Source organism: Lates calcarifer, linkage group LG9 (assembly GCF_001640805.2).
Source record: "Lates calcarifer isolate ASB-BC8 linkage group LG9, TLL_Latcal_v3, whole genome shotgun sequence".
In the NCBI taxonomy this organism is placed as follows: Eukaryota; Metazoa; Chordata; class Actinopteri; family Centropomidae; genus Lates; species Lates calcarifer.
This window is the reverse complement of record NC_066841.1, coordinates 3,171,384-3,196,532: the sequence shown is the minus strand read 5'-3', so window position 1 is coordinate 3,196,532 and position 25,149 is coordinate 3,171,384. Positions and strand designations below refer to the sequence as shown.

Sequence of the window (25,149 nt, the reverse complement as noted above, 5' to 3'; positions counted from 1 at the left end):
CATACATGACCTGCTCCAATGCTAAACAGGGTTATGACAAGACTTTATTCAGCTTCCAGCTAGTAATATGCAGCTTACACAAGTGTGATGTGGGAACTAGAGCTTGTCCGTCAGTTAAACTTTTGAAATAAATAATATTTGTAGAGCCACTGAGTCAGAGAGCAAGAAGGAGTGGGTGCAATTTTTTATTTTTAATAAGGTAATTGAAGTTTTTGTGAGAAAAAAAAACACAAGACTATATTATTATTCAAAGCAGAGTATTTACATGTCTTGAAAAATGCCTGATGGGGATTCGAAGATCAAATCAATGCTTCCTCGAAAATTGAGCAGTTTAGAAAGCAAATGAAAAAGCCTTGAGAGAGCCAAACCTCTGCTGAGGCTAGCTGATCAAGAAAAAATGGAGTAGTCTGACATTTTGGGAAAGACACTAGCTGCTGATCTTATTTGTTTTATCACTGTAAACGCACTATCTTTAGTTTTTGGATTGTTGGTCAGACAGAGTAAGCCTTCTGAAGACGTCACGTTGGGTGTTTTTTCACTATTTCTTGACGTTTTACAGACTAAACTTGAGAAATTTGATGAATCAGCGATGAAAATAACTGCTACCTGCAGCCCTATACATGTGCCATTTTTAATACATTGAAGTAAGTGGTTTATAAAAAAAAAAGCCAGAATGACTCTTTGGATGGACTTTTAAAATGCTTTTAATCATTTAACAAACTCCTGGATCCACACCAAAAAAAAAAAAAAAATCCCTTGAGTGTTCGTCATGACTCGCCAGATGTTAGATATATCTCCGAACAAACAAACATTAACAAATCAAACACAGTTTTAACGTGGACAGTCTATTCCTGTCTCTCTACAGGGTCGACTAAAATCATCTTATTTAGTTCACAGAGATCATACACTATGCTTGCCTCTGTTTGACATATTTTATCATTGTCTAATATTCAATCTGTTATTTGTCTTGAGAAATATTCGATGCTTCACGTGAAGTTGCTCTTGGCCTGCGCTCAGTGTTCCCCGGAGGCCAGCAGCTTCCTTAAAATGGACGAGCTGGAAATGATAGGAAACTCAGCCATGGACTTCATCACTCACACTCGTAGACAAGGACTTCTGCGTTAAAGACAAATAGTTACAGCTGATGTGATGTGGCTGAATGTCAAAACTGGACCCAGATTCCAGTAACTGGCTGGCCGCAGGGCCTTTGAGGGTTATTCATTAACATCCTGTGCTGCTAAATTCATGACCCTGAGAATGAAAAAGAATATACTGCTATCTGGTCTGAAGCTGGTTCTGTATTTAGTCCCAAAATAAACTTTTGGGCTGAAATGGCTGCAGAGACGCCCTTGGGAGTTCAAAAAGATGAAGCAGAAACTAGATTTTTTTCTCATCTGTGAAAGCTTTCTTCTCTATTTTTGATTTGTTATTGTTTCTCCAGGACATTTTGGAGAATGAGAGCATCAACCTGGACTGGATGTTCCGCTACTCACTGATCAATGACATTGTGAAGGTACGTGATGGTCAGACTGCACTGTAAACAAAAACCAGGAGTCAGAGGCAGGACAGAGGCATCGATTTAGCTGATGTTTTCATATAATTGTTGGCAAAAAAAGGCTGCTTTTCGGTGTTAAATAAGTTGCTTTGTGTGCACAAAAAATGTCTGGGTTGCCATGGTTTCACATGGACAGGGAAAGTGTGAGTGAGGCAGAGACACATGCACAGAAATGTATTTTTGGCACAGTGCGGCGTACGAAACTCCAGTAAATATTGCCATTATAGTAGTGTAAAATGGGACAGAAACATAATCATAAACTTTGCAAAAATTTCCCTCCAGCTCAATCAAAACTAATCAGGGACGTACTTTTGGAAGATTATTTTTAATCCTGTCCTAATACAGAAGCTTTTTGTCAGGAGATCACCGGCCCCTCGGTCGGATTTGATATTGAACTATGTGCGTGATGAAGCGCTGCGGCTGAATTGCTCCACACAGATAGCAGCGCTCTGCAGCAGAAGAGGCGCTGGGGAAGCTTTGAGGGATGGTTGACTCACCGTTTCCACAAAATATTGAACATGAGTACAGTCAGTACCCGCCGTCCCCTTCCCAGAGGAATTAACAGTAATTTCACAGAAATTCCCCCGTGACTGTGCCGTCCTTGAAACACAGCATCTTTTCAGAACCCTCAGCATACATCCACTTGTCAAAGCATATTATTTCCATATGTCTGGATTTGTGTGTTTTCATGTATGATTTGCTGTGGAAGAAAAAAAAAAGAAAGAGAGAGAGACAGAGTGAACACCCCTTAATGCTTGACTTAACGCTCCTCTCCACCAGGGAATGAACTATCTCCACAACAGCTACATTGGCTGCCATGGAAATCTGAAGTCATCTAATTGCGTGGTGGACAGTCGATTTGTTTTGAAAATCACGGATTATGGCTTGGCCAGCTTCCGCTCATCCTGCGAAAACGATGACTCGCACGCACTCTATGCAAGTAAGTCGAGTCGGGGGGAGTTCGTTCGGGCCACAGCACTTAATCTCTTCATTCACAAAAAAACATTAGTTCTGTTGTATTTCATAGTGTTACTCGTTTTCTTTTCTTTTCAGAGAAGCTTTGGACGGCCCCTGAGCTGCTCATATACGACCGCCATCCTCCTCAAGGGACTCAGAAGGGTGATGTGTACAGTTTTGGAATCATACTGCAGGAAATCGCCCTGAGGAACGGGCCTTTCTACGTAGAGGGGATGGATCTCAGCCCTAAAGGTAAACACAGCTGTCTTTATAGGCCCGATGGAGGTCAGCTGACCCCTGTGGCATCAAATAATCTTTAAATCAGCAAGTCTTGTCTCACAAATTCACCAACAAAACCATATTTCTGCAGTGTTTTTATAAGAAACTAGTCTAGAGAACACTGTATTTCTGAAGACTCAGTCTCAAGGACGAGGACAGAAGAGGAACATCATTCGCTGGCTTTTCACTGACATTTTCAAAATGGACCTCTGCAAGGTCAGACTGTTATATCGTGGCTCTGCAGCCGTGAACACAAACAAAGAACACATGTTGGCCAGATGTCAGAGGCAGGTGAAGTCACAAAAACCAACACATCTCTTATCTCAGACACGAAAATCTGATCATTCCTAAGAAACAAACCAAAAAAAGCACAGATAACGAAAATGCTTATTGCATTTTCTGCTTGTTCTATTGACACTAATTACAAATTCAAAACAATATATGAAAGGATGGGTTCACATTTTTCCACAATCCTCACATGCCCCGCAAAGAAATCCTCTCCAAAGGGATTTCTCTGTAAGTGATGGAGGTGGAGAAGGTGTGGGGATCAAATCCACAGTTAATTTCTGTGGGAAAATTAAGTTCAAATGTTAACCAAAGTTGACATGAGGCCTCAGTAGTCTGAGTTGCACAAGTATCTGTGTTTTTAGTAGCAAAAATTTCCTCTTTTTGTCACCGTCCCTCCACTGCAGCTCACGATGCTCTAAGACACACACAGAGTAAATTTGGTACCAAAAACACTGTAACTTTGAAGGATTTCCACTTCATTTGTCCAGCTCTTCACTGCTTAAGCCTATTAGCTTCAGATGTACTTTTGGAATAAATTTGCAGTAGCCTTCCCTCACTGGAAAACTCAAACACATTATTGCTATCTTCTTAAGTTAACTTTAAAAAATCTGAGCTCAATCACTGCGGATGCTTTGGCTCGTCACCTTCCCGCACACATGTCGGCGATTGTGATTTTTGACCCGTTTCTTCACCACTTTTACCTCAGTGGGAAAAAACGTAAACTTCAGGATCTTAACTTCAACCTCTCGTCCAAAGTAGATGTGTAAAACTCTCCTGGGGTACTTCCTCCGTTACTTTCATTAACCTTTTATTCACGGTCACGCTTGATGCTGATTGAACAAGTGCTTGATACTTACCCATTAACAGGCGGAGAGCAGTGAAAGCCGTCACCTGCTCTCTAGTGTCTGAGTGTGTTCAGCCAGCACTGTGATTGTAATTTTGTCTTTTATGACGATAATAATAACAGAAAGGAGAGGATGTGGATGAATAATTGTGGGAAGGATGTCTCTTACAAACCTTTAAATTGATATGATTAATGTTTCAAAGAGGGGAAATCAGCATCTGCAGTGTGGAATATATTAAGGCTCATGCAGCAGAAAATAGCACATTAACAGAAATACTATGAAAAGAATATCAATATTCCTGAAATAGTAATCTGTTTAGCAGTCACTGAGTGCAGCATCTCCCTCTCTTAAAAATAAAACAGGGAAATTCAGAAACCTGTGCTCAAGTCCCTGAAGAGAAATAAGTTACACTGCAGCAGCATTATGATAGCAGTCAGGAGTTATTAGTTAAATACAAACTCAGTAAATGATGTTCAGCTGCAGAAGTGTAAATCTAGAAAATTAAGTTCACACTCACATGGGAAAAAACTGTGTTGGTGGTGAGAAATATCAAAGAGGCCTGAGAGTTATTTTGATTTGGTTTCAGCTGGCCCCACATATCCATCCATCCGTGTGTTTTTATGCACGTTTTGTTGTTTTTTTGTTTGCTAATGTGCTTAATGGGAGTTGGAACGACCTTAGTTAACATTAAATCGCATGACTGATCAGCTGTTAAGGCATCTAGAGAAGAAGAGGGAAGAGAGGGACAGCATCAAACACAGCAAACACTGGCTGATATGAAAGAATAATTAAAACTTTACTAATTGACAACAAAATTCCTGAAGCCGTCTTTTCATTTCACTTGTGTAGATGGTCAAGGCGACTGGTTTTGGTTTTAATTCTTCTACTTTTATTTTTACTACTTTTTTTTTTTTTTTCAACATTTCATAAGTTCATTTCAACTTTGCTTGACAGTTACGGAAACATGACTTGTGCTAACTCGCAGGTATAAAATGTACAATGTTTATGCGGCTGGTTAGCTTAGCTTAGCAGAAAGACTGCAAACTGCTAGCCTCACTCAGTCTGGAGGCAACAACATGAAGTAACTCTCATATTCCTGAGAGATATGAGAGTGGTATCAATCTTCTTAGTTAGAAAATAAAAATAGAAAGAAAATAAGCACACAAAAATTAGTGCTTGAAATGGGTAATTAATGCTGATTTTGAGCTGAGTTGGTCCCTCGGTTTTAACAAAAGCTGCTTTTTTAACTTCCCTGACTGAGTGCAGGGCTGTTGTATCCTTTGTCCACCCCCATGTACGTTCACCTAATGCACTGAACAGAATGAAATGCCTGAGCTGACTGATGGTTATAACAGCCTGCTCATCCAGACACACACAGTTTATTTCTCACTCTAAACCACACACTCTCTGTCCTCTCCACTGCAGAGATCGTACAGAAGGTGAGGAACGGGCAGAAGCCCTACTTTCGCCCGACGACGGACAACAGATGTCACTCAGAGGAGCTGACCATCCTGATGGAGGGCTGCTGGGCAGAGGACCCCGCAGAGAGGCCCGACTTCGGCCACATCAAGATCTACATGGCTAAACTCAACAAGTAGGACCCACGCTTCACTTCTTTTCAGTCTGATAGTGCTCCTGCATGGCTAGGTGTGATAAGTGAGATGTTTTTTATTTTTTTCGTTAGGCGAAGCAGCCCTTTAACTGACAGAATTAAATTATACCAAAGCACTGGGAGATAGAAGCACTCTTGATTAATTTAACATTTTCTACACTTCCATCCTTTTTTTCAAAACAGAGATAATTTAACAAATTGAAATCGACAGGCTGTTTTTTTCCCCCTACACTGTTCACATCATCCCTGCCAAGACTCAACAAGTGAACACCGTGCTGACGACCCCGTGTCGCCCCCACCTGCCGTGAAAGCTGATATGTTGAAGAGATTCAAAAAGGCAAAGAGGAAAAAAGAATCATGTCCTGGAAATCACCAAGACAATTTCAGATAAAAGGCTGCTTGTGATTCCTGACAGGCAGCTCTTGACAGGAAGTGCTCTTTGTTGCCTTTCCATCTCTGTTTTCAATGATCCCATGAATCATTCATATGCATATTTGGTTCTGAGTTTTATGTCGACGCAGGAAGGGAGGGACGCGTGTTTTCCCTCGAGTAGGGCAGCTCTGTCAGAAAGAGTTACTGTATGAAGCATCCCTGCTGACACAAAGTGACTCTGGAGCACGCACGAAAAACTCACATGGAAATAGACAATTTATTGCACATTTTTGGATTTGAACAAGAGGGAGAGGGATCTGTTTGGGAGAGTGTACAATACGAGTATACAGATGCGCGTTGGGTGGCTAATGTTATTGTTCAAGAACTGCACTAAAAGCCTTCAAATCATTAGAATTTATTTGTAGGTGTTTTCAGACCAAATAGTTCTGGGAAGAACCTTCCTCTTTCTGTTTGCATTAATACCACATACTAGGAACGCTGTAACGTAAGCTGGTCGGCGGTTTGTCCGTATTTTGTTCCAATTTTTACGAGTTATGAGCTGTTGTTTACACGGTTAACCTTTTCACAGGTTTTTAAAAATGGCTCCTGTTCAACCTCCACCTTTTAACGCTTCTATTTATAATATTCATATTAAATACATGACCCTGTTCTTGTAACCATCACTGACTGTGTCTGGTTGTGCTGTGGAGTTCCCCAGGGGTCTATTCTGGGGCCTGTTTCACTCTCTATTCACACGCGTTCGATTTGTTGACATTTCTTGACCTTTTTGTCGGCCGTGTCTCGTGTGTGTAACACTGCAATGCAAACTAACGTCTTTAAAATTCTAGAGATCCCAAATATGCTGCTGAACTATGGAGGAAAAGGAAGCTAAAACTGAGGACGAGGACATCTTGAATAATTAATATGATGTAACATTACAGCCATAATAAACATGGCATCTTGGGTTTGAGTACTTCACTCAGTAGGAGCGTCTTACAGCTTTGATAAAACGTTGGAACAAGTGGATAGAGGTTTATAATACGCACTATTTGTGTAATATTGTCATATAATATGAAAAAATGTTGTTTTTAAGCTTCACTGGTGTTAAAGGAAGATTTAGATGTAGAGTCACCATTCAGGAGGCTAAGCAGAGAGCCTGAGTGAATTCAGTTTGTAGCTGCCAGAGGTTGTAACGTTCTGCCTGCCAGCTGCAGTCGATCTTCCCGTCTCGGAAGTTGTGACAGGGAGATCAAAACACAGGTCATGGTTCATTACACTGAATGGCAGCTTGGAGCTTTCTGCCTCTAACGTGGTCATGCTGTGTGGTATCTAGCTTAGCTTCAGATACAGTTATACTTGTGTGTTACAACAGTTGTGATTTATAGCTCAGTGCTGGTTTTCACCTGTTGACACCACTGGACTGATGTTGCCCATATGATCAGGGTGTAATTATATCCCCCATAGTTAATCTGTTTACATTCTTTCATTCACTCTGTGATAGAGAGCAACAATGGGAACGTTTACCTCGTCTCAGCTGTTGAATAGGACACTACTGCCTTGCAATCAATAGCCAAAGTAATCATGTTTACATTCTTTCATTCACTGTAATGGAGCAGCAGTCACAATGAGCAGGAGGTTTAAATGTGTGTTAGTGAAAAGGAGAAAATCACAGAGCTTCCCTTCACTTCACCGCCACTGTCAACAGTTTCCATCAACGTCGGAAACTCAGGAGAAAACACGAGCGGCTCAGGCTGCAGAGATACTGCCCTAAAAAATGAATAAATAAAATATTCTTTTTATATTTTAGTAAATCCAGCCCATGCTGTCATGAAAATAAATCCAGTTTTAGTCCATTAATCTTAAATATAATCTTTCAATTTGATTTGAAAATCTTGCTTGAAACAAGTAATCCATCACAGTAACCATTTCATCGCCCTTTTCCATCAAAGCATATTACCATCACCTGCTGTGAGCATGAACGTCCTTGTTTGTTGAGTTCAAGGCCGTCAGACATTTGAGAACTGGATGCCAGAGATCTGTTCTATACATTGTTGTGAGATAAAATCCATAAGGCTGCAGCTGCATTTCTTTGTGCAGCCCCTGTATAAAGACTGAGCTGAGCTTTGAACCTTGAGCACAAACAACATTCACACACTGAGACGTGACGAGAAGGACAGATACCGTGTCATTTCTTCCATTTAGATGCTCGCTGCTCGCAAGCCTCCGTCTTTTACGTCACCGGGAGAAATGAAATTGTAAAATATGTAGAAGGCAGAACTGGTGTGACAGATACACATGCTGATTTGAGTAGCAATCTGAAAACAGGTGGTTTTGAGGGGAGTCTATAAACAGATCTGTGCGGTCGGTGTGTTTTCCTCTCTGCTTGACCTCTCCTCTGTTAGCTCTGTAAGTCAGTGCAGGATGAGCCCAGTGATGTATAGCTATCCATTCGGAGTGGCTCGGAGTAGAGAGCTCTATATGATTTATACCCTCACAAGCACTCAAGGATGCTCTTGACAGCCACATGCTAAGTCCCTGCTTATGTGCACAAAACCCTTCGCCTCAGAGACCTCCCGTGCGTTAATGCACTGTTTGCCGGTTATTTTCATTAGGTAAATGTATGTTGTTGACATGATGTGATGGATGGGCTGTTATTTTTGGTGGTAGGCATGGGCTCGGGCTTGAAGGGCGCGGTAACAAGAGGGGTGTTCAGCAGTAAACGGTCCGGTTTAACCCACACAGGGAGCTGACACTCGCCATGAATAGCCGACCTCTCACCATGCACATCAAGTCTCTCACTGTGTACTTATACTGCAAAAAAGTACTCATTTCACCTTGTGTTTTGCTCTGAAATGTTCTATTCTTTTATTCTGTGACACAGCTGACAAAAATGCAAATGTCAGACACATCAGTTGACATATTTTAGGAAAATGTAACTTCTTGAAGCATGTTTAGTCGCTTTGTAAACACAAAAGCACTCAGAGAGCCTGCACCTCAGTCAAGACTGCACAGTCCTGCATTTGTTTTTTAAATAGTACAAACTGTTTTAAATTTTTAATCCGCATCTGGATCCAGATCTGCGTCAAAATACACTATGATAGACAAACTGGGCGATGACTGGTCACAATTTCCTGAGAAATGCGTAGATCCTGTCTGAGGAAATTACAGTTTTGTGCAAGTGCCTCAGGCTCAAATTTAGCAGCATCACTCACTCTATTTTCATGTAAATATGCATGTTTTTTTCTCGTACATTTACCAAGCTGCTTTTAAATAATGTTGCACATTTTACAAGAGCAGCAGCTGTCCTCTCTCCACCTCAGTGACACAGCTGCTGCTGTTTTTACACTGGAAACAATGGAGGTGACGAGTGGTAGCTGCTCGCTGTCTGAAATTCAGTTCAGTTCACTTCATTTTTATTTATATATTTTCATGTAGAGCAGGTCCAGACTGAACTCTTTATAATATTTACAAAGAGAGGCAGAAACCTTGAGCGGAACCAGACTCAAAGTTGCCTCAAGTGGTTGCACTGAGAGGGAGCAGGATCGTAGGAGCAGCAGGAGGCTTGTCATCACAGACTCTAGCAGAGAGTGACAGAAGAGGAGCACCTGTGTGATTGGCCAAACTCTTCACTTTCTAAATATCCTTCTATCAACAGACAAACACACAGTCGAGGTCCGTTTGACACTCGCTTTAAGAAGAGGTTTGAAGACACTCGCTGAAATGAAAAGCATCACACTCACCAAACAGACTCCCTCTCTCAGTCTTCTCCATCGCTAATAGTTTGGATGAATGGTGGAAAAACATGGATGTGCGGTGCAGTAAACAGTGCGTGGCCTGTGTGATTGCACTCGGTGCGTCGATACTCATCACTTGTCTTTTCACGTCTCCCTCTGATGTTTTGTTCTTTAAACTTAAACAACGCGTGGGCGTGTGTAGGATCTGTGACCCAGTAGAAACGTGGCAGGATGCCAGGCATTGATGCTTTTAGCCGCCATGGTTGGTGTGGATGACTCACCTGCTTGCTCCGTCGCAGTTAAACGCGTGTGTGTGCGTAAGCATATGAATGTAGAAGTCTCCTGAGACACACATTATATAATACATGTATTATATAATTATAAAATATATGTGAAATTCTACGACAGCAGCAGCAGCAGAGAGCTTCACAGGATGTTTGTAGTGTCTGTTTTTCCTCCATGTTGAAAGATAACAACAGCTGCTTTGTGTTCATACACAAACAAATATCTTACTGCTGGATGTGTTGATGTATATTATACATTTAGGTGTTTTACCTCTGCATAGAAAGTGAGTTTCTTTTATGAACAACTGCTTTACTAACTGGGACTTATCATGCCTTCATGCCAGCAACCGACATGGCCAGAGTTATGATGTTTTCAATTCTGTCCATCACATACTTATAATATCTCAGTAACGCCTTGAGGGAATTTCTTCAGTGCTAAATGAGGTGGTAATTCTAGTTACTAACTGTGGAAAACTGTGGAAAATAAAACCCAAGCTGTAGAAAATCAGAATTATCCTTTAAATAAACTAAAGCTTCCTGAGCTCAGGTGTGCTCTGTAAATACAGCAGACATTTCAGGAGGGACCTGAGCTCTCTACTGACCAGGAGCTTGTGTGGATGTTGCCTCATTATACTCTGTTTTTTTCTGCAGGGAGGGCAGCACCAGTATTCTTAACAACCTGCTGTCCAGGATGGAGCAGTACGCCAATAATCTGGAGAACCTGGTGGAGGAGCGGACACAAGCCTACCTGGAGGAGAAAAGAAAAGCTGAAAACCTCCTCTATCAAATTTTACCACAGTAAGAAATAAATTACAATCGCATTCACACATTTCTCCTTCCAGCCAAAAGCTTAAAACTCCAATTAACTTCAACCCAGCAAACAAGGGGAATGTTACCAGCCTGGCTCAATGACACTTTGTCAATTTTGTTAAATCCCTGTATTAATTAAAGACTGGAAATCCTTCCCAACACCATTTTTATTAACAGATATGCATTTCCCTGCGGTGCGATCTCACTGTAGATGAAAGGGAAAAGAGAGAGCTGTCAGGCAAACCGCTCATTAAGGCAAAACAGAAGAACCGACGTTCGGATAACACCGTGGCGGCAAATCCCATCTTTCTCACCCGTTTATCCTCTTTCCCTGCTGAAAAACCTTCCCTCCTTCAAAGCCATCCCAGACAGCCAGGCTGAGAGGAGCTTGAGAGAAAGGACAGATATCATTTCTCACCACGCTTGTGAGTTTAGATGAGCCGACTTCTGCTGCAGTGTTTTTGCCTTTGGTGTTATTTGATTAAGAGAAAGGGAACGTGAGCAGAATTAGCTGTGTGTGATTGTGTTTTAGAAAGACAAATCTTCAAGGATTTTTACTTAAACCTGACAACAAAACAAACATCATCTCATCACCTCAAAAGACTTGTCTTTTTATTTTTTTAAAGCAACATTATGTGGCTATTTTGGATCAGTTGAACAGACTTAGAAGTCATTAAAAACCAGCGTTCATCTCTGATATCCAGTCGGAGAAACTTATAAAATATCAAGAATTGTGAATGGAGTTTGGCGTGTTTGTTAGAGTGACAGCACTTCCTGCTCCCTTAGCCGGGGATCGTGGGTAATATACACTCGTGGCTGCAGAGGGCGCCACTGTTGCTCAGCAAAGTTACATTTTGTTGCTTTAAACCTGACGACGTGACGTCAACAAAACAATCATCTCATTATCTGCAGCTGCTTCTTTGGTGTTGATCTTTGTTTCCTCGGACGCTGCTTTGCGGCTTGATTTTTCCGTCGTTTATGGCTTCACAGCGTGAATGTTTTGACCTCATGTTTCTCTCTCTGTGTGCAGCTCAGTAGCAGAGCAGCTAAAACGAGGGGAGACGGTGCAGGCGGAGGCATTCGACAGCGTCACGATCTACTTCAGCGACATCGTGGGCTTCACGTCGATGTCTGCAGAGAGTACGCCACTACAGGTACCCAGCTACTGCAATCCTCCAGCGAACTTCCCCCTTCGCAACTTACTGTCTCTGAAACATGTACCTTGAAGTAACAGATACTCCTTCCCTGACTTTTCTTGACATCTCCCTCAGCGTTTCTAAAAAGCTTTTTGAAATCACCGGTCGTGATCGCAGTCGCGCTGGATTCTCTTTTTTCTCTATTCATGCATAAAAGCTCTCACCAGTGTGAGGTCTCTTCCTACAGTGTGTCTCATAGTTCCCCCACACACACACACCGGGCTACAACTCAAAATAGTACAGTTGTTAGATGGAAGAGTGTGTTGACGCAGAGTTGAGTCACATTATGCCACCACGTACTGTATCTTTCTCTCACTTAAATACCAAAGGGAGGTTTCTAGACGAGATATTATCATGATGCTGGATGTAGGAGGGTCTGAGGTGTTGATGGACAATCTAACACCTTCAGAAAGACAGGAAGCTGTTCCTCGCGTCGTCTCCTTGTCTTTGTTCTCAAGTTGTGTGGATGAGTTTTGCTTCTTGACAAGGCCAGAAACTCATGTTCGGTGCCATCAAAACAAGATAACATGTCACTCAGGAGGCAATAAATAAAAAACTGAAGCGTGTGAATACTGTTCCCACCCAGAAAAAAGTACAGTATGATAAAATAATAAATAATGAATGAAAGTTGTTGAATTATTAATGAATTATACCTGCTTAAAATCACATTTAGTACGTTTAGTTTTATTGGCAGATGATGTAACTTAAGATAGGGAAGTTAAAGCAAAGTGTTCATGCATCTTCAGAATATTAACTGTAAGTCAACACAAAGGATAGCAGATAATCTTAGACTATATACAGGAATAAAGTTACACACCCCAGACATGGCATGTCAGCGCCAGTATTGCAGGTTTTTTGTTCAGTTACTCAAATCTAATACATTGAAATGAAACCAGTGGTGCTACAGAGTGAGATGAGTTCTTGCAATTCACCAGCAAATAGCAGGAAAAAAGTGTAAACATGGATTTAAATAATGGAGGCTTAATAAATCAGCTTAAACCTTTAAAGGCCCGGTCACCACTCAGTTCATTCATATACTGTAAATTACAGGTGTACTCATTTATTGCATGTTCCTGAAAGATGATGAAAACTAGAATTTGAATGTGTCTCCTAATTTATCACAGTAGAAAATACACTAAAGGCCTTTTTTAGAGTTTTAGAAGATAAACAGCATGAGAAAGCACTGATAACTGAGATTATGTTGTTGTTTAGTTGATTTTCTCTGTTTTAAAAAGTCTGGTGATCAATCTGGGAGTGATTGGAACAGGTTCTAATCCTGTGTTTTGAATTGTTATCATTATTATTATTAAAATTATTATTAAATCACTTAAAAGTATTCAGTATGATTAATGATTACTTAAGTTTCTCACAGTTCTGATGCCGGTTCGTCACAGGAGTACAGATCCTACGGCACAAAATGTCCCAGCTTGATAAAGACCCAGCTGGGTTTTATTTGAGTTTCAGACACTTAACATTAAAGATGAAGACTAAATAAATAATTTCTCTTTGAATAAAAAGCCAACCTCTGACATTACAAATACATTACAGCCATTACACCCCAACACAGTTTAGTAAATTTAATACAGATTGTGTTTGTAATGTTCCATCTGTGGATTTGATTTACGATCCTGTAAATATGTTTGTCAGTGCGCCTTGGCAGGCAAACGTCCAGCGACAGACTGAGATAATGTGATAGACTGTGAGGTTTAGCAGGCATGTTGGCCCTCCAGTCTGGCAGCCTTTTAAGAAAAGAAAACACAGCTGAATGTTTGATTTAGAGTCGGCCTGTTTTTACAATCAGAACTCTTCTGTCTGTCTCTGCAGGTTGTCACATTGCTCAACGATCTGTACACATGTTTTGATGCCATCATCGATAACTTCGATGTATATAAGGTGAGTCAGGATGATCAGCATCGCCTCGTCTTGGTGAATAATTACAGGATTGTAGAGAAAAAGGTAAGAGCTGGGTTTTATTTTTTACTTCAGGTGGAGACCATCGGTGACGCCTACATGGTGGTGTCTGGGCTGCCGGTGCGAAACGGGAAACTCCACGCCAGAGAGATCGCCGGGATGTCGCTGGCTTTGTTAGAGCAGGTCAAAACGTTCAAGATCCGACACAGACCCAACGACCAGCTGAGACTCAGGATAGGTATACACACAGGTGAGTCAAAGCACAGATTGGTCTTTATAGATGCAGAGACTTTTTCTTCATACTTTTCACATCGATGAGTAATTACAGCAAGTCCACTTAACAACAAACGTCGATCTCCTCCACACTCGTCTCTATTGTTGTGCCCATTTTTCTGTCTCTATACCTCATCAACGTAGCTATTTTTCTCGCTCCGGCACATGAAGATGACTCCAGCTCTTAATTCTGCCTCGTGTCCCAGTCAACAATTGATTGGCTGCAGACCGGACGACTGCCGGTAATGAGCTCAGCTCCAGACCCTCTTTGAATTGTTGAACAAATCGAAGCTGCGGGCGGAGATTCAGAGGTCCGGACCAGTCGTAATTATGAGAACGTTTTCAGTTCCTCCTGCCATTACTGTTCAGAAAATACAGTTAGCTGTCCAAGCATGTTTTCTGTGGGAATATTGATCAGGAATTCACCTGCGTGACCTCTCTGATCTACTGTAATAATACATTTAGAAACTTCAACCATTAAGAGCATTAATTTCCAACCACAAACTCCGCTCTCCTCTATCTCAAATAAATAATAATAATGTGTAATGTGACAACTAATGTGCTTTAAAACTAGATTAATAGAAATAATAGAACATTCTGTACTTCAGATAAGAAATCTGAACCCAAAGAGTAGAAACAACATTTTTAATAACTGGTGAAAGACTCTACGTGCTTATCGCCACGACAGACTGTTTCAGGATCAGAAATTATTTCATGATTATGTAACAGTGTCTGTGTTGTGTCTCTGTTGAGAAATCTCAGCAACTTAATTAACTGTACTTGAGCAAACACCCCTCATCGTAGTAATAATAAGTCAAAATAATAAACTGTCTCATGTTATTTAGTTTATTTTGACAAGTTAATCTCAACTGAACGTCCAGTCACTAGGGAGATAAAACCACTTCAGTCGCCACTCACAAGCCGAGTCGACATAGATTTCACATTGTCCTCTAAATACTGATTCAGTTATAAACTGCATCTGTTTGTCTTTAATAGTTGACAATGCAACAACTCGAGCAGCTAATGTGACAAAGAAAAAAAACTGCTGCAGTTAAAACACTGGTGCCCTCACTGTGGTAATTGTATTATAACAACCTGACACAGTTTCCCTCCAAAGCTGTAAGGCGGCTCTGCAGCTGTCAGACTCAGAGGATTAGCAGTGTTCACTAATCAGCCTTAAACACACAGTCACAGTGTGAGCTGCCGAACCTTAAAACTGACGTTTAATTCCTGCAGTTTCTGTGTAAAACCTTCCACACGCTTGATAAAATCTGACCACAGCTCACAGCTCTGACCTGGAACTCAGTCTCCGTTTTTAAGATTCGCACAGTTTTAGACGCAAAAACAACTTTTCATTTCCATCTCGTCATACATGTCACTCAGAAACCCCATTTATACACTGTAGACTGGGTTTATATTAACGTGGGTGGACAAAATATTAGAAACACTTCTCAGTGTAATACATCACAACACCCCCACAAACCACAGCCTCCAAATTAAATCAAAAAAGTCTCTAAAAAAAACAAAAACTGAACTTTATAACCTCCACAAAGGGAGGATTTACTCAGGCATTGCTTTTATTCAGGTATATCTAAGAGTGTACATCAAGTGTAGCAGCAGCTGTGATTTTTAACTTCCCACCCCTGGATACCGGCGTACCAAGCGAACATGACAACGTTTAATCTCGGCCTGTTATCTCTGCAACATTTTGGGTCCGATGTAATTTGTGAGAAGCCTCTGACACAGTATTTAGACTGCACCAGCTCATGGCAAAACTGTTTATATTCTTATTCAGACACTTGACTCGCAGCAGAGACGGACCAGCGTGCGTAGGCTGGTACTTAGCATTGTCAGAGTAATTTACAGCATCCTGAGCGCAGTTTCAATTCACTCACACCTCTGTCATCCTATTTTAAAAACAGTTTCACCGAGGTGGTTGTGAGATAATGTGTGACAGCAGCTCCCCAGCATTATTGTTTTTTTCTGTTGTAAAAATGTAACGTGACTATATTTTTCTCGTGTTTTATAGGTCCGGTGTGTGCCGGCGTGGTCGGGCTGAAAATGCCCAGATACTGTTTGTTTGGAGATACTGTCAACACAGCGTCTCGGATGGAGTCCAACGGAGAGGGTGAGTGTCACTGTTGTTTTTTTACTCCGGTGTCTGTTGTTTTATACAACATGTCTGACACAGATGTATGTTCTGGTGACAGTGTCCTCATTATTTCCTGTTTGTTGGACGTCCAGCTTGTCGTTATTTTCCTGCAGAAGACTTTTTATTCTCCACCAAACTTCACTTCTGTCACTGATGAAATTATTTTTAAACCATAATAACTCATGCCAGATTTAACTGATGTTTAAATGATGTAACTATTTTACCTCAAAACAACAGCTTCACAATCATTTTGATGGAGTGATAGTCAGCGGCTTAAACTGCTGGAATCAGGCCCAGCAAGTTCAAGAATAATCGCTGAGAGTTTAACATAAAACAGGAGTAAACTGTGCATTTATTGGGAACTATTTTCAGCTGCGGATTGATACACATTCCTGTGCAGCAGAGTCGTACACTGCAGTGGTGGCTCATTGATTTGTTGTTAACACAGCTGTTTATTTACACTGATCCGGTGTTAATTTATTTGCTGCTGCTCACTTGTTTAGTTCTGATGTGAGATGTTGTGTAGATGTTGATATGGACCAACAGGAGAAGAGAAGGAAACAACTAATAAACAAAAAATAAGCACATGAAGATTTTTATTCTTCACATAAACAACTATCGGTCTCAAACCGTCTACGCTGACATTTCTGCTCTAACTGCCAGTGACAGGAACTAGTGTTATGAAACTGTGGTTGGATATTTTGCGAATGGATCATTAGATGTATTGATTAACTACTGAGCCGCTTCCTGTACTGTGCCTCCACTGGTAAATAATTGATAGCACTTACAGCTGAGGGCCCTTAGCGCAGCGATAAACCGTGCAGCCTGAAGCTTCACAGGCAGGAATCACGTCTCATATCTCCGCACCGTGTGCATTAATTGGACAGAACAATGCAGGTTTTCATCTGCGTTCGCATTTCAGCTGCTGGCAGCTCAGTTTTTTCCTCGTCCACCGAACGTCCTGAGATAAAAAGCAGCGTGTTGTTCATGTGTTTTTGCAGCCTTGAAAATCCACGTATCCTCAGCCACCAAAGAAGTTCTGGATGAGTTCGGCTACTTCGATCTCCAGTTACGAGGAGACGTAGAAATGAAGGTAAGAACCGTTTTTCCTCGTCACGCCAAACAGAGCTGCACCAGAGAAACACTGAATCTGAATCTCTGCTCTTCAGAGTTTCTTTGTTCCTGTTCTTCCGTCTAATAAATTTTAGCGTCACTGCTCCTCCAGAGGAAACTATAACTGGCCGTGTGGTGGCAGGTGGGGTGGCCAGACTGTAGAGTTTTTCTACAGTTACAAACCTTTAAAGGCCAATTCTGATATTCTTCAGTATGAATACTTAAGTTTGAACTCTGATCTTGTTAATTTCTTACATATAATGCTTCATTTGTCCAGTGCTGGAGGTGTAATCTGAGCTGCAGGAAGCATCAGGGTCACCCTTAAAGAAGGGCAGCCTAATGGAGGATATCAGTCCCCGCCCACCTCCCGCCCCCTGACTTCATCTCCACTGATGAACCTATTGATTTCTGTGTTTTTTTTCTTTTCCAGGGCAAAGGCAAAATGAGAACGTACTGGCTTCTTGGGGAGAAGACTGATGTGTATGTTATCTGAGAGGCCTGCTGATAATGTGCAGCAGCAGCATTGGAGACGACAGCAGAAGCTCCGGTGGCCGAGCCACTACTTTATTTGTTCTAGAATAAGTCCTTTATTGGTGATTTCCGTGCAGAGGAAAAGCGAAACGACACCATTAAGACAAAAACAGAGAGAATTCCAGGTATATTTATTACCTGCATACTGTAACTGAAAAAAAAGAAGAAAAACAAAAAACAAAACAAAAAAAAGTTCAAGTTGTTTTTGTATGAAGAACCTTTCTGTCCTGAGAGTGAGTACTTTTCACTGATAAATTCTTATTTTTTGTGCTTTCTATATTAAGATTTGTATAATGTGTTTGGAAGTCAATGATGTATTAATATTTCCTTGAAACATCCATTGAAGTTTGGAGGCACAGCGTTACAATCAATGTCACTGCAGGGGTTCATCAGCCGTGTTACACAGTATAAAATAATATGTATATATGTATATCCAAGATACTGTAAGATATTTTGTTCAATAAACTGAGTAAAATACTCGTTTTTTCCATTTATGCACCAGGCAGTATTTCTATACTTTCGCTTTACTTACTTGATATTTGCTAATGAGTCTTTTTATTTTTAGGATTTATGCATTGACAGTGTATCTGGGCCATATCCTCCCGACAATACTCGCCCACATGTTTTCATCCAAGTTTAACCCAGAAAGAATTTATAAATGACCTTGTGCTGTCTCCCCCTCAGAAATACTGGATGTCCTGCTAGAATTGCACATTTTAAAAGGCAGGCAGCTCAGCCGGGGACTGGTCCAGCCGGTGTAACCTGTGGGGAATGAATGTTAAAATTAAGCTGCACCTTGGAAGACTTTATTTTCTATTTTTATCTTCTATTAAAAATGAGCTGTGTGCTTTTTTCCCCCCTCCTCACGAGCCGGTTTTACCCGACGTGTATTGTCTCCTTACATGTTACAGTACTGCCAGGGCTGTTATATCATTATCGCCTTAGAACAACAGAGCATCAAGTATCTGCAGCTCTAATTAACTGCAAGCAGTTTGTGGACAGATAAAGGGAAGGAAAGCGAGTCAGTAACAGGCAGCTGTGTGTTTGCTGTAATGACATCACCGCTCATTAGATGCTCATTATCAGTGTGTGGAGCGGGGGCATGGGCGCTGTGTGTGGTTCTGTGTTTGTGCGTTTTCTTGATCTCTGCAGGAGAACATCTTCCCCTCCCGCACGCCTGTAATTACCACCCACTTCCTCGCAGCGACACGCGAGGAAGCAGAGTGAAAGGTCTCTGCTGAACCCGACGCCGACCCACTGACTTCAACTCAACTGACCAGGCTGTGTCTGCCGTCGTTCGTCTTTTGTGGGTATGTGTCTTTTTTGCTGCCTTTTCCACAGCCCAGACCTTGAGGAACAAAGCCTCCAGGAGTGCTGACTGCAAAAGAGGGAAAATAATTCTCTAACTAAAATAGCTCCATCTGTCTCTCCCCACACCGGCCATTGTCCATCCACCCATCAGATGTCCTCCAGTCTTTTGTCCTGTCTCTATACCAGCCTACTCACCTGTGCTTCCCTGCCCACTCACACACCTGTTCCCAGTTACGTCACCACTCCAGCCAACATTTAAACCTGCCTCTGATGTGCCTGCCACCTGCTTGTAAACCCATCTACCTGTATGCTTTATTTCAAATATTAAACACACATCTTTGAGTCTGCATTTGGGATTTGGCTCCTGTCTGATCCTGACCCTGAAGACTTTGAGCAGTCCCCTGTCATTAGGACTCATCTTGCTTTTGCCTTGGATGGAAACACGGGTCTTGGAGATGTCGAGCTGCCCAGTGCCACGACTGATGCCCAGCTGAACCCTAAGTCAACCGAGTCCCTGCTGACGTCAAGCCTGTCCCTGGTCCTTTGTCCTGTGTTTTTCTCTCCCCAAAAAAAGACCAACTTTATACACAGACACACACCAAACAGAAAGACACAAAAACGAAAATTGCTGTATCTTATTTCATTTGAAATGTTAAGTACAAATTCGCTCCAATGCCTTGTGTTTCAGAGGCAAATTGGTTTTCCTGTATCATCCCATGAGATAATGAAATGTTTGGAGAGAAAAGCTGCATAAATATAAGCTAAAATTACTTGTCGCCATAGCTACCGCCTACTAATCCCCGCTGAAAGCTCAGAAAGGCTCAGCAGCGCCTGGAATTGTCCTCTGATTGACAGGAGACATATGTGAAATCTGTAGCATACGCTGTGTGATTCCCGACAATGTATGGTGTTTCACACCTCTGTACTGTGGGCCTGTGTCTTTGTAAAGGTGAAGGAGCACTCTCTCTCTGGTTTTCTTGTCATTTTGTTCAAGGACAGTGGCGAGATATTTGCCTAGTGTAGGAGGAAAGTGCGGCTTTTTGTTGCACTGTCGGATTGCAATAATTAGAGGTTGCAAAAGGCAAAGGAGAATTGATAGAGAAAGGCGAGAATGGAGCCTGTAAACAAGCCGAGCTCCCTGGTCAGACACAGGCGGCGAGAGGAAACAACAGTGCAGCCGCACAAAATACTACATCTGCTGTTTTTCAACACGAGAGGAAGCTATTTTTAAGTCTAAGTACGTGTTTGACTACCAATCACTGATTATTGTTCTATGAGAATCAGACGCCAGTAAACTGCAAATCAGAAAACACAAAACAACCTGTCGAAAACGCTTGAACTACCATTTAAATCATTCTTCAAACAGCATCTCCATCCGAATGTCAAACATACTCGCTCTAAGCTGCTCATATATTCTGTTTCTGTAGCAGGATAGTTTTGTTTTTACACCTAGATGTTAGTGTGATGCAACCTGTTTAAATCTGATTATACACGAATATGTCTGAGCGGAGAACAGCTGGTGCATCTGGCTGCTGATGCTGATGCAATAGTAACTGTATATATTCAACACTTTCTATATAATCTGTGGTGCTTATGGAGAAGATGACAACAAATACTGCATTTCTGGTCGATGTGGTTAATATTTCCAGAGGCAGCTTGGCTGAACAGAGAAAAGACACATGGCACAGCTACATGCAGTGCTGACAGATACAATGCAGCATTATTTTTAGAAAGGCAAACACGCAGGGGAATGTTTCTCAGGAAATCTGTACAGCTGAAACCTGTTAGTGTGTTTTTATTAAGGTTTACAGATAGTTTGTTTGGCAGGTTTAAAGTCCATATGTCAGTGTACTTCTGTCTCTTGTCAACATGACATCAGCTGGGTGTCTGCTATTGATCTACATGTTTTTCCAGGCAGTAATATTTCTGATGAACATTTATATTTATGTGTGGTGTAGATATCTGAGACTTTTCCACTGACTTGACTTTTCTCCACTGCAGGAAATCAGGTTTGACGGCGGCAGCTAATTATCAGAGGTGTCTCCGTCACTGAGGATAACAGTGACCTTTGAAGTGGATTACCGCTTTATTATTGACTGGTAATGAAGTGATGTAATGTGAAGCGCTGACATAACCGTCTCAGTTGTCAGGTGGGGGTTCGATTTCATCCAGCCGCTCGCCGATAGTTGTGCTGAAGAGGGCCGACTTCCTGAAAGGTGCGTTCAGGTTCTGCACGGCCGTAACACCCTGTGTTACACAAAGAATTACGCAGGTTGTTTTCTCAGTACAATACTTTATTCCATAAATAAATCACTTTCAAAGGAGCTGAAATTATTTAACGTGGTTTTAGTGGCAACCTGACACTGCCTGAGAAGAGGAATAATGAGACGCACCTGTATCTTCTGGTAGTTTTCACTCCAAAATGTCACGGCCTCGTCACTTTTATAATCATGAACCTAAAAAAGCGACAGGAACATACAGTTTAATCATCCTCTTTCTGCCTCTGTGTTACTCAGTATTTAAAGACCATTAAGAACAGAAAATCCAAGGATTACTTTACTGATTAAAGTACCTTTTTTTGGGTTAAATAAGTGTTTGTCTATATAATAAAAACACAACATGTAGAAGTCCAGACAAAAATTCAATTTACACTGATTTGAGACACAGAAAAAAAGCCAATCACCACATTTTAAAAAGCTGGAGGCAGAAAATCTTATCTTACTTCTCCTGACCCACAGTTGACAATGCACCATTATCCAGGGTCAAGCTTAATTAATGAAGCCTTGCAGCTCTGATAGAGAAACTAAGCCAAATCTGCTTTGTGAAACAGGCTCTATTTTAATCATTTAAATGTAAAACAGGCGACTAATCTGAAGCTGCATACACATACTTGTGTTGTTTCAGGGGTAAGAGGCACGTATCCCTCCACACAGAAATCCTTCTGGGTTGTGGAGCAGAAGACGGTTTTGCGAGTCGGTGGGTTCAGCTCAGCGTGAACCTTGTCACTGTGAAAACAGGAAGGTATCAGCCTCTATCAGTGTTTGGTCAGAGTCCCTGAGTGCCAAGCAGCAGCACTGGTCTGGCTCTCTCTTCGTGGTCCAGTACATTTTGATGAATGATTAGGTAAATAAACATGTATAAATCAAATGTTTTCCTGTTCCCATTCTGCCTGAACGCAGCGCAAAATGTGAGGAAATAAGGACACGGTTACGTATCCAGAGACATGGTGAAGTGTTGAGGCCCAACAGGTGCATCGAACACCACCAGGAGAGCGAGGCAGACACCACTCATCACACACAATCTGCACCCACACAGTCCTGAGAAGAGATCTAATCAGTGCGAACGACTGTGTGGTTGAAGCAGCGGCATGCAGGGCCTTTAAGACTGGTGCTGTAAGACACGAATTATCCTTAAACACATCATTTAAAGCCAGTCAGTGGATCGGTGGTCGTATACGTTGGGGGGAGAGTTTCTGTGTCAAAAGAGACTGATGTGATATTAAAGCCATGAAAAACAAACCTCTCGTGTGGCTGACTCTGCAAATTCATTTATCCAAAATGGCACTGTGTTTAACATAACAACCGATCGGCCTAGAAAAACCCTCTGAGCTCTTTGCTGGACAGGAACCCGGCAGCGTTGGTGTGCACTTATAAAGTCCAGGAAATTCAGCGTACGGCTTAAGACCGACTGATGAGACACTGTCTACTACTGGACAAACTGATTTCATCGAAGACACCACGGTTTGGTTTGCTTTCTTTATGAGCAGCTAACTTGTGCGGGATGTTCGCGACCACATCTGTGGGGAAAGACTCTATAAACCCCCATTAGGATGACGGGCCTCCGCGTAAAATAACATCATAAAATCTGATTTAAAAGGTATTGCAGCTGCGATTGGACGGTAAAACAAACCCAGACGTGTAAATATTACATCACTCTGCTCCGACATGTTCCCCTCAAAGACACGGTCGGGCACAGTTCTCCGTTTCCATAAACAAACCACTTTCAACAGTCATTCATTTAGCATCAAAAAGACTTGTTTCATAGTTGATTTACCTTATCATCTGAGCGATACGTTTCTCCAAAAGCTCACTTCTGATGCCTGAGCGATGGAAATATAAAAGAGGAGATGAACTGAGCATGCATAACAAGTCATCTGTGAAAGATTTATTTGAACAGAAACCAAAAAAGGTCACAGTGTCTAAGATTCCTTTACTTGAATAAAATCTTTTCAGCTCCTACTCTATACATTTGGAGATGAAATAAGTTTCTGTCTGTGCCAGTTTCTGACAAAGACACGTACCCTGCAGCCTCACCCCTGGACTCTTTGGGGGGACGAACGCTGCCTTCACCGTGGTGACATTCTCCATTTTAGACTCCAGATCCATAGTGAGGATCCCTTTGTGTCCATGTCTTTGGTTGTGTGTCTTTGTCTCCTCGTTGTCGAGAGCTGCAACAGCCCTCTGGATACATGGACATGTACGCAGGGTTTACATGAAAAGAAAACACATTAATAAACTGAATATCTTTGTGTTAACATGAGTTCTGGGAACTTGTGATTGACGTTTTTTACTAGGATATCTGTGGTATTTGTATATTGTGTTAAAGTGTCAGACTTTTATGAGTCTGACACTCTTTTATTTATATAACTCAGTTTTCAGGCATAGAAACCTCACAGTTGTGACGTGAAAAAATACAGAAAAAAGAAAAAGTGTGCACACAATCAGTGTCTGAAAGACAACTTAAACAAACATAACTTTAGCTGTAGCATCAGACTTTTCACACTCAGTTTAACCTGTCAAACACAGGTGTAGCTAATAACATTAATCATGAGTGAACTCCAGGTGTCAGCGCGTTGCATGCTGGTTCTCTGACATGGATTACTTACACACCTGTGCCACCATGCCGGGAAAAAGGTCTGTATAACTTTTAAATGGCTCCACAGAACTCAGCATTAACACACTGATCCTAAAGTTAAGGGATATGGAGTTAGCATATGGTGCTAGCTGCTAGCTTTAGCACATAATTCGCTGTTTACGCTTTGATACCCAGTCTTGAGTGAGGTTTAGCTGCTAGCTAACTTTACTAGCCCTACACTCACCTCCTCTGCCCAGTTATGCAGCAGACATTTTCCTACTTTATTTTCCCGCGTGGTTTTCTGTTCGGTCATTGTTTGTCTACTAAACTGGACCGCAGAGACCAAACGTGGCCCTAAACCACCGAGGCTGTGACTTAAAATCCTCCGTCGTCCTTCTGAGTTAAATGATAAGGTCCCTCACCTAGCAACAGGACTTGGTTGACGGAAGTGTCGCCATGGCAACGGCAGAATGGAGAAAGTATGGAAGCCTTTTTCTGCCAGTATGATTCAAAAATATATCCTGTAAGTAATTTTAATGTCCAAATAATGACTTAGTATCTCAAAATATAGAGACATTTTTTCGAAATAATGGCTCAGTATCTTAAAATAATGAATATCTATCCAAAAATATTTTCCCAAAATAATGAGTTTCTCAAACTATGGAGTTAGTATCTCAAAATAATGAGAAGTTTCCTCAAAATAATGACTTAGTATCTCTAAATAATGACTTTGTATCTCATAATAACGAGTTAGTATCTCAAAATAATGACCTAGTATCTCAAAATACTGAATTACAATCTCAAAATAATGACTTAGTATCTCAAAATAATTGCTAGTACCCCCCCAAAAATTAGCCATTTTCTCAAAAATAATGAGTTTATCTCAAAATAATGTGTTTCATCTCAAGATTGAACTTTCTCCCTCCATTTGGTCCATTTTGGTGTTTTTACACTTTTCTATATTTTATGTTTTGGTACTTTCTCTGTACATACTCTTGTTTCTTCGTAGTCTAATGTAATGTGCTGTGAGATTACCTGCAGAAAATAGGATAGTCTGCTTTTAAGTTATTCT

General features: G+C 41.3%; 2 protein-coding genes across 3 annotated transcripts in view; one reads left to right on the top strand and one right to left on the bottom strand.

Moving 5' to 3' along the window:
- npr2 (natriuretic peptide receptor 2) overlaps positions 1–18,406 on the top strand; it is a 50,048-nt gene extending 31,642 nt beyond the window's left edge. Inside the window, 12 exon segments of the mRNA XM_018685291.2 lie at positions 1,442–1,513; positions 2,336–2,495; positions 2,609–2,764; positions 5,350–5,518; positions 10,578–10,724; positions 11,767–11,890; positions 13,757–13,825; positions 13,919–14,093; positions 16,146–16,244; positions 17,270–17,361; positions 17,812–17,862; positions 17,864–18,406. Of these exon segments, the coding sequence (XP_018540807.2) occupies positions 1,442–1,513; positions 2,336–2,495; positions 2,609–2,764; positions 5,350–5,518; positions 10,578–10,724; positions 11,767–11,890; positions 13,757–13,825; positions 13,919–14,093; positions 16,146–16,244; positions 17,270–17,361; positions 17,812–17,862; positions 17,864–18,067 (1,518 nt within the window). The 3' untranslated portion in view covers positions 18,068–18,406.
- A 126-nt stretch (positions 18,407–18,532) lies between these two features.
- spag8 (sperm associated antigen 8) lies at positions 18,533–24,527 on the bottom strand. Of its 2 annotated transcripts, XM_018685310.2 has the most exons (7): positions 24,322–24,407; positions 24,113–24,188; positions 23,524–23,683; positions 23,277–23,322; positions 22,114–22,228; positions 21,617–21,679; positions 18,533–21,470 (listed from the first exon to the last, which is right to left on the bottom strand). In XM_018685310.2, exons 2-7 carry the CDS (start codon positions 24,173–24,175, stop codon positions 21,363–21,365), a joined length of 555 nt encoding a protein of 184 aa, XP_018540826.1. In that variant the 5' UTR covers positions 24,176–24,188; positions 24,322–24,407; the 3' UTR covers positions 18,533–21,362. The 2 variants fall into 2 exon arrangements, with proteins under 2 accessions (XP_018540826.1, XP_018540825.1); XM_018685309.2 differs by lacking the exon at positions 24,113–24,188 and having other exon boundaries at positions 24,322–24,527.
- Positions 24,528–25,149: the final 622 nt, after the last annotated feature.